The sequence below is a fragment of the Bombus pyrosoma genome, linkage group LG11, assembly GCF_014825855.1.
Source record: "Bombus pyrosoma isolate SC7728 linkage group LG11, ASM1482585v1, whole genome shotgun sequence".
NCBI lineage: Eukaryota > Metazoa > Arthropoda > Insecta > Hymenoptera > Apidae > Bombus > Bombus pyrosoma.
Window position 1 is genome coordinate 14568246 of NC_057780.1, and position 10286 is coordinate 14578531.

The window sequence follows — 10286 nt, forward strand, 5'->3', positions numbered from 1 at the left end:
ATATAGCAATCATTTATACAAACATCACTGAAACATTGATATAATTAAATAAATTATATTATTACGAGAAGGTAATCTAATTGCAAAAGTATTAAAGTTCATTTATTGTGAAATTATGATCAATTATTAAAATGTTACATAAAAAACCAGCTTTTGTAAAGCGAAATGCCTAATGTTTTAGAATTTCTTTATTGATATTAGTCTATATTTTAAAGTCAGTTCAAATAAAAAAGCACTCATATCAGTCACAAACTCTGTTTATCAAACTTAAAGCATCATGTTTCCCTTTAGTTAATGCATACAAACCTTCAATTCTCGTTCTGTATATTCCGGTATGGAGACCAGAAAAAAATGATGAAAGAAGAAACGAAAATGTTCAAGAAGCTGGTATGAAAATGATCGAGAAACGAACAATATGTATTCTGTATGTAAATGTTTGTCTCAATGGTTCTCATTTCCTCCTGTTATAATACATAATATATTCTTTTTCTTTTTATGATGTAATCTTATTTTTATTTTATAAATCCTATTATAAGTCACTAGAAATTAAAAGTTAGTATAAAAACATATCAATGTACTAAATGGAACTATAAATATTGTGTTTTCGTAACGAACTCACGATTTTTAAATTTCGTAAATTATATGCAAATATAAAATGGAAAACATATAATTCTGTATCATGAGACAAAAACAATTTGCACGATTGAAATTAATTAAAAAATAACATTTAACAAGCATAAACGATTATTAACGATTAATGAAGAACAAAACTTATGTTCGCTATTAAAAAGTTCTAATATTTCATGATTATCAACAAGATTTCTCAACATTTGTCGCAACTAAAACAAAATTCAGTCACATTTCTTAAATAAAATTAGAGGACTAAGAACCACTGATACTGGAAAAAAACTTACCTTAACCAGGCCTCTGGGCTGATTCATCACGACATTTGCCTCTGGGTTCTGGTTCCGCTACAATACAACAACAACGTAAACAAAACCGCTAATCTATCGTATTCTAAAAAAAAAGGCAGACATAAAAAGTGCATGCTAGGCTAAATTAGAAAGATTTCAGAAATTACAGATCGATGATGTATGACAAATATGAAATGACTGATCAAGGAAATAATCAATTATATTAAAAGTGCACTGAATTGTCGAGAAATAAAGAAAAAGAAATATTACTTTCTTGTCCTCGTAAATCTGTAAAACCAGTGTTAATAAGAAGACGTAATTTTTGAAAATTAAAAAAGTGCAACATTTCCGAAACGAAGCATGATTTCTTAATTTCGGAAGGAGGATGAAACGATATTTTAATTTGGATATATGTAATAAAACTTCTCGTGTTATTATAGTTTCTATACCCTTCCTAAAATGAAAAGCATACAACCAATTATAGGTGTGTATGTATTTATAAAATAGACTTGATCTCACAAGAATGGGTTGCGATCTTGACAAGTGTTTTTTGAATATTGCTAATATATATATTCAAATATTAACAAATAACCAAGTACTTTTATGCTGTTGTATTTTTATACAAAGTAATTTTAAGAACTGAACATTAAAAAATTTTTAATTCTTACAATAATTAATGAAACATTCAAATATCAATAAATTCATTGTAAAACTTTATAATACTACATAATTTTACAATTATCATAAGTATGATATATATATATATTTAAACATTATAGTAACCCTCTGATAACTATCATAAATTTTCGTAAAAATTACGGATTCGAAACTTCTGTCTTTCTTGTCTCTCTTTCATAAGCTTCATTTCTTCCTAACCTCTAGGTTTGAGATTCTATCTTGTAAAAATAAAAGATATTTTATAATATATTATTTTATATAAAAGTTAAAGATTAAATTTAATGATTCAATCATAATATTGTAGTTGAAATATTGTATGTATTTAATAAAATATATATCATTATATGGCTAATCTGAAAATAAACCGTGATTTTAATTTGTAGTAATAAAACGTATGCATTAAAAATTGTTATGCTCTACTTTAAAAGAACAATCAATAACAATTCCTGAATGTTACATGCTCTTATAAGTTATAAGTAATGTCGCTTTTTTGGTTCAGAAAGATTAAGTACGAACATCACTTGCTAAAAGTATGAAAAAAGATAATAACTACTAAGAATGTTTCCATATTAAACAAAAAATTTATTAGGAGGGAAAGAAATATGGCTAACACATATTTTCTATATACTCTGCCATTCGAAAGAAGGATTCGCTAACAGCGGTTTAAATTACATTAAAAAATATTGCAATATGTATACTGTAGATATCAAAACGATAAATGGAAAAGCAAAGAAAATGAGCTACATTCAAACGTTTAATGAAAGATTACATACTATAGTATACTAGGTATAGTATAGTATCCGCACAACTAAAACAAGTCATCTTTTCTGAATGTAAAATAAAAACTGCCAGAATAAAATATGAATGATTTATATTTTGAAAACTACATTTTTTCTGCAAATGTAACTACGCATGTATGTTTTACTGTTGTACCATTCCTTTAAATCGAAATTCGCTGACATTTTAAATAGATGTGCTAGGTTGTCCCAAAAGTTCCTTTCGTTTTATAAGGAAATAATAGATGTACAAAACTTTTGGTTTTATATTATTTTATTGAATTGTTCTATTGGGACAAAATGGATCATACATAATTGGATAAAATAATATAAAACAAAAAATATTGTGCATCTATTATTTCCTTATAAAATGAAAGGAACTTTTGGGATAACCTAATATTTATTAAAGGAAATAGATTTTCTTTAGTAAACGTATTTAATTAAACCATCTCACAAAAACACCTAATCACTTTTTATCACCTTATTCTAACATTTCTTTGCAAGATGACGATGTAATCTATATGAAAAAAGATATATCATACGTCCCTTAGCGAAGAAAAGGCACAGTTGTGTAATGCATAAGCTATGTAGATATCCAATTTTCATACTTCTAATTGTCAAAATAAAATAATGAAGCTTTTTGCCAAGCATTAATAATGTATATTATACAATAATAAGCTTCAATTTAAAGAATTATAATATCTAATCTCGTGCAAGATTAAAAAACCATGCAAAATTTTTCTAGAAACTGGATAAGAAACAATGAATATATTTCAACAGAGGCTTGTACTATACTAGTAAATAACTTGTATAAATTTGTACTAAACTAACACGAATTATAACTAATGCTAATAATTAAATAAATCACATGCAAGAATGCTGGGATCATTTGGCTCAACAGTCAAAAAATCCTTTTCATAGAAATCCACTAAATTCTTATCATCTACTATCAATCTTCATATTGCAAAATTTTCTTATCTAACAGAAGCTTTCATGAAAAAGATCAGTTTAAAAACGACATTACTTATCCCACAATTTAATAATATATTATACATAATGATGTTTAATAATAAATCTATCTTTATAGTTTTTAAAAAATTTCATACGTTTCATTTTTAGAATTGTATCTAGAAGAATATCTAAAATCAATTTTGTTTAAATACTGTAAATTATTGAAAAAAGATGTAAGTGATACTAAATCACGCTAACATTTTGTATAATATTCTTTGCATCTCTTTAACTTATATCACTATATTTATATTACTATATGAGAGATATTTAGTGCAACTGTAAATTGTGTGCCATAAAATAATGTAATTTACTTTGTAATTAAGGATAAAAATCGTAAAGCTCTAAAAATCATTTTTAGAAACTTTTACGCAAACTTACATGTAGAGTAAGCTTATCTTATAAATTTACCTTCTTACTAATGAACCTTCTCAAACTAATATTCTATGCTTAAATTATATTGTGATATCTAAGTATATGATTTCTACTAGATATTATCACAGATTTAAGAGGGCTAAGATATCTAAAGAGCCAAAAAATACACCTATCCTTGAGATTTCTTAAAATAAATATGATCAAAAGTTTTTAACATGTATTTACAAGGGTATACTTAAATCTAAGTAAAATCTATTAACGATACAAACATCATTAAAAAACATTGAGAATGGTTGAAGAATTATATGTTGCACCATTAAATTGAAACAAAATAATCAATTGATTTCCAGATGGAACATACTCTACATCAAAGTTTAAATAACTACTCAATATCAGACACAGAATAATTGTATGAAATATCCATTCAACGCGACCGTCAAAAATAATATTTCATTGTTTTTAATAATATGAAAAGTTGGTTAAAGAACTAATATGATAGTTAGTTATAAACTATATAGAGAGGAATATTGTAAATATTATCTCTTTATTGTTCTTAGAGTTCAAGAATTGGCTAACATTTATTACATACTTGACTTTGATCAAATTAGAAATATAAGAATGTTTGCTTATAAATATTATACAACAACAGGTTGACAATTGGGTAGACCTTGGGTAGAACGTTTTCAGATTTAAGATAAATATTATTTTCTTAATGGCACGTATTATACTGTTCTTAACTCCAATAAAATAGTGACATAAATCTTAGAAGTCTTAGAATTAAATATGTAGTAATCAAGATTTAATATTTTTATACAATCTTTTAGGTTGTCCGAAAAGTTTCTTTCGTTCTATAAGAAAATAATAGATGCACAATATTTTTTATTTTATATTAGTTTATTGAATTATGCACGAACATAATAGTAGAAATATAACGAAATGGATGATACCTAATTCAATAAAATAATATAAAACAGAAATTGTTGTTCATCTGTTATCACTTTATGAAACGAAAGAAACTTTTCGGACAAGCTAATAAATTTTTATAGAGTAAAGATATTACTACCATATTACTATCATACCATTACTCCATAAAACTATGTAATTCTCGTAAAAAACATTTTCATACAGTTTTAATTATACAGATATTATATGATAGAGATATTTCAGATGATAATTTTAATAGGGTTAGTGATAAATTTTAAATAGGCAACTATTTAAAAATATTAATAAATTAATAATATTTTCTCTTGATCATTCATTGATTGAATTTCTAGATTAATTAATAAATTGTTGTTTGTATATGATGAAAATCCTTGCATATATCTACAACCAGGATTTGAACATCATGTACCTATATGAATTGTCATTGTATTTTTTTTTTTTTGTAATTATACAAAGTATTTAGGGGAAAAACTCAGAGTTATTTTTAAGTTTAACACATTCACTACGTACATTTTTAATCCGAATCGGCATTTAGTTTTAGAATTTACAAGGCAAGACCGGATGGGTCATACAACCAGGATGATGATAATTCCACGTGAGAAAATAAGTCGAAAATACAGAATAAAATTGTTTCATATAATGTTTTATTTTCGAGAAACTAAAGATTGGAAATTTATCAACAATACTTAAACTTAATTAAGTACCAACTAGTAAACGATCAGCGTTATTCTACATGCAAAAGTAAGTTGAAAATATAAAATGGAAATTTTCTGTTTATGGCATCATTTTCAAGAGAATAAAAATTGAAAACATATTTAGTTAAAAATTGGTCTGATTACACCTACATAATACATTTCCAAATTTATTTTTCTCAAAAACAAATCATTTTATGAAAAAATTCTGTTCTATATTTAGACTTATTTTTTTCATGTTGAATCAGCCCCTACCTACACGGTTGCCCCGTTCGACTTCACCTTGTAAAATTACAATCAGAAAAACTATAAAACTTCAAAACAATTACATTCAGAATTTAATATAACATAAAAAATAATAATAATTTCTGAAATAAACATGTTAATGGTTCTTCTTATAAAAATGGCAAACTTTAGTGTTTTTTAACTTATCTCTCCAAAATAAATACATTTGTTTGTTAGAATAAGCTTTAGATAGTTTTATGAAAAATGTAAAAAATAATATACTATTGTTTAAGCGAGATGAAAAAGTTTGACAGCAAAGGATATAATTTTAAAGTCGCGTTCATATCAACCACATAAATATATACTCCACCTTCCTTCAGCAATTTTTGCAATATTGTATGTAAGGAGAAAACTAATAAATCAAACCGAAATGAATATGTACTTATAGTGAGCAAACGAGCTTATTCAAAACTCTATATATTATCTCAATATCTTCTTACTATATATGTATACACATAATTCATATATGATTAATAAGTATGTTAAAATGTGGCACATCATTTTCTAAAAGAAGTTAAATGACATGAAGTAATAAACAGAATGGAAAAGAAAAAAAAAAAAAAGAAGAATAATCAAATTAAAAATATTCAGGATACATACATAGTGCATGTTTTTCAGCTATATTTTTCTTTGTTTGCCTTCTCAAAAAAATTCTTAAGTAAAATATTTTTCGTCATAATTCAAATTGTGCAGAATATGAAAGAGTGCATCAACTAAATGTTATTTATGTTGTTGATAAAAGTATTTTAAATAAAATTGTCCCTTTAATATTAAAAAATTTATTGATGATTGTTCCATTTCATTTAATCAAAAAAATAAAAAAGAAAGAAGAAAGGAAAAAAGAAAAATGAAATCGGTACCTGCAAGAATTTTTAAAAAGTTATGTAATATTTTATTTAATCCCTCCCCTGTATGAATATTTATTCACCAAGGATAGCTCTACAGATGTACACTATCATGCATAAATATTTGGATACTTGATACAATCCAAACAAAACATTTATATTTTTATTAATTTTCAGATTTTATGTTTATACAGAATGTCACATTAAAGATGAAATACGATCAATAAAAATCAATCTTTTCTAGAATGCTTGGTCACAAAGACAACATAATTTTACGATACTTCTATTTATCATATACGCATTTTCGTTATTTTTTCATAGATATATACATATGTCTATGCACTAAAGTCTTGAACATTGGCACCATTCGGCGACAAATTATCATGACTAGGACTTGACTTTAAATACAGATACAGTCCGTTATCTTGCCAAGCGTAGGAAAAAATCATAAAGATCTCCCATATACGTTAGTAAAAATGTAATTCAAAAAAGATCATAAATAAAAAATTCATTATTAAATTAATATATTATCTCATAGACATTTGATTTCGTATCAAGTTACACAACACAGTTATCTAGCTTCCGGGTGTGTCATACGAATCCGAAAAAAATCGGTAACCGAAATCGATAGAATCATGGGGGAATTTTCCAGAGATGAGGATAACTACTGATCAATTAAGTAGTATTTCGTGACGATTAATTAATGAGGCTTTACTATATATATTATTTATGTTTATATATATTATGTATTATATATATATATATTAGGTTTTATATAATTTGATATTTTAAATACAAATTTTATGTACAACAACATTTGTAAATTACTTTGAGACATCATATGGATTTTCTTGCAAATGAACAAAATATAAAAAGATACGAATCTCTTAAAAGATTGAAAATGTTTTATATTTTTATGTATGTGATAGAATTTTAATTCTTATATAATTTTCTTCCAAGCTAAAATATATTAAAAATATCATTGAAATTATATTTTTTATTTTGATCATCCATTAATTTAAGTAACTTCAAGGAATTGATAAACATTGATTTATTTTAAAAAAGTATAATGTTTTGTATTATAAAATATATTTAAAAATAATTTCCTTAATTTATCAAAAATAATAATTATGCTATGGATTTTTTAAAAAGTTCTTTTTTTTTATATTCGTAGATTCCTAGTAAATATACGATAACATAAACTACAATTAATATTTGATAATTAATTGAAACGGATGGAGAATATTTTTAATTTCATTTTAAATAAACAATATAATTGTCCATGGCATAAAATATTTAAGAAATGGAAACATAAGTTCTTACCTGTAAATTGTGGTATTCTCCACTATCTTCTGGTGGTGTTGGCTTAAATTTGCCACAGCAAAAGTTGCAACAACAACAGCAGCAACAACAGCAATAACATGCAGTTATCAGACTACAAAATATGAAGAGTGCCTGCAAATAAAAAATCCTTTTAGTTTTAATTAATGTGATAATTATAAACTTATAACATATAATCAGTTGCACGATATTGACATCGAAGATTTAAATTATGAATTCGAAAAGTAAGTTTCTTAATATCATAATTAAACGAAAATATTATAAATTTGAACAAATAAAAAACATTGTAGTCACTCATCTGCATATTATATATTACTATTAATAAAATTTTATCAAATTCTAATCAAAGCTAATATTAAAATAATATTTAGTTTATAGAAAAACTTAGAAATTATAATAAAGACTTACCTTGCACCAACCAGAAGTGACTACAAAATATGCATTAACATTTTCTTCACCAAATTGTTCCGCGACATATAATCCAAGAGATCCATAATTATCATATATATTTCTCTTAGTTAAATCTGTTAGTATAGCATGTGCTCTGTTTATTTCTTTAAACTGAAACATAATTATGTTCAAAGAGATGAACTTTACATAGTTATATTGGGTTAGATTAAAGTAATAATTATAATTTTTTCCATATCCGATTTATAAGATTTATCTAAATATGCATACGTCATTATAATAGGCTTTAAAACATAGTTGGATGGAAACAAATGTTATCATATTTAGTTCTATGACAAAATATTTGGATACTGTTCAATTTATGGAGCAGACATGAACTCTTTTAAGGAAATTATAGAACTATTATATGAAAAGCAAGATATACATCTCTATTAAAAGTTAAATTGCATACTTATTCTCACAACTAAAAATTGTAATTATATGAAATTGGAAGCAAATGATAAGAAAAGATGCAATTTCTCCTCAAAATAGGAAAAGTAAGAAGAAATTGTTTTCATACAAATATGAAGATTGCAATTTATTGACAAATTAAAATAAAATAAGTGTTAAACAGATGCTTGTTATTAAAATAAAATGGATATAATTAATATTAATCTTTTCTAATGTATCGTATCAAACTCTACCTTATCTGCCGCTTCTGGATTATTCGGATTTTTATCAGGATGATACTTTAATGCTAACTTTCTATAAGTCCTTTTAATTTCTTCAGGAGTGGCAGTTTTTGGAATTTCTAATATTTGATACAGGGAATCTCCTGCTGTCCTAAAACAAATAAGATGTTAATGAATCAATTAATTATCAATTTCTATCCTAAACATAACTTGTCAATTAGCACAGATTATTTTCAAAATTACATTGAAAAATGTTTAAACTTACGACTATAAGATTAACTTATTGTAGCCCATATATAATATGGAATAATAAAAAAGATAGTCTGACATATATAGTCTTTTTGCTTATAAAATAATATATTTATGTAATAGAAATTTAATTTTAATAAAGAAGATATTTAAAAATATCCAGGTTCTTGTCATAGAAAAATCATATTATTATTAATATATTAATCTAATTGTATAGATGAGTTTATAAAAAAATTTAATTAACATATTATTACATATAATTTATTTAACATATACTTTAAAAGATTTTAATTAATTAAAATATGAGTTATAATTTATTTTAAAACAGATAATTGTTCTTGATATTAGAAAACCTGTACTTCCTTCACAGTTTAAAATTTTTATTTCACTATATTGATTTTTACAAATGTACAAGAAATATATTGCAAATTTGACAGTTGCAATTAACATTCAATTTTCATATTAAAATTTAAATAAATTAATTTATTTGGTTAAATATAAGACGTTTTTGAAGATAAAATACTAAATTAATTTTAATGACAGTCATCTTCAAACTTATGTTGAAATAGTATGCACAAATCAACAAATTAACCTAGTAAATACATATTTTTATCGTTAAAGAATAAACTGTCAATTGATAGAATTATCATTTTTTATTTTCGTTAAAGCAAACAAATTAAAATAAAAAGTAAATAAATAGAGATTAAAACATACAAGAATGAATAGAAGAATAACCTAGAATTTTTCTAATTTTGTAAGATTTTCAATTCCTAAAATATATGCACCAAATTCAGTGGAAAAATTTATGTTAATTTCCATTGAAATAAAACAACGTAATTTTTTTAAAGTAAAGAAATAATTTAAAACGCAAAAGTTTAGGCAAGGGTGGTAAAGTACTCACGACATCTTTCTTTTATCCATGTTTAATAGTAGCGTTACTCGATGATACGAAAAGTAGAATTAATTTTTTACTAAGTATTTCAATCTTTCGTCGTCCTGTATTACAGGTACATGATTTTCGTCATTAAATGAACGTCTTTTTGAATAGATGTTGTGTCGGATGATAGCAGAGAAAAGGATTCAATATTTTAGTACCAAAAGT

The 10286-nt window shown here is 24.5% G+C and overlaps 1 protein-coding gene across 4 annotated transcripts in view; it reads right to left on the reverse strand.

Moving 5' to 3' along the window:
* LOC122572614 (dnaJ homolog subfamily C member 5) overlaps positions 1-10286 on the reverse strand; it is a 30018-nt gene extending 19732 nt beyond the window's left edge. Inside the window, exons 1-5 of one of the 4 annotated variants that reach the window (XM_043737771.1) lie at positions 10086-10283; positions 8948-9086; positions 8265-8417; positions 7839-7970; positions 915-971 (exon numbers count right to left, since the gene is read on the reverse strand). In XM_043737771.1, coding sequence (XP_043593706.1) covers positions 915-971; positions 7839-7970; positions 8265-8417; positions 8948-9086; positions 10086-10105 — 501 coding nt within the window. In that variant the 5' untranslated portion in view covers positions 10106-10283. Of the gene's footprint in view, positions 1-914; positions 972-7838; positions 7971-8264; positions 8418-8947; positions 9087-10085 lie in introns of all 4 variants that reach the window. The other 3 variants (XM_043737769.1, XM_043737772.1, XM_043737770.1) reach the window with 3 other exon arrangements.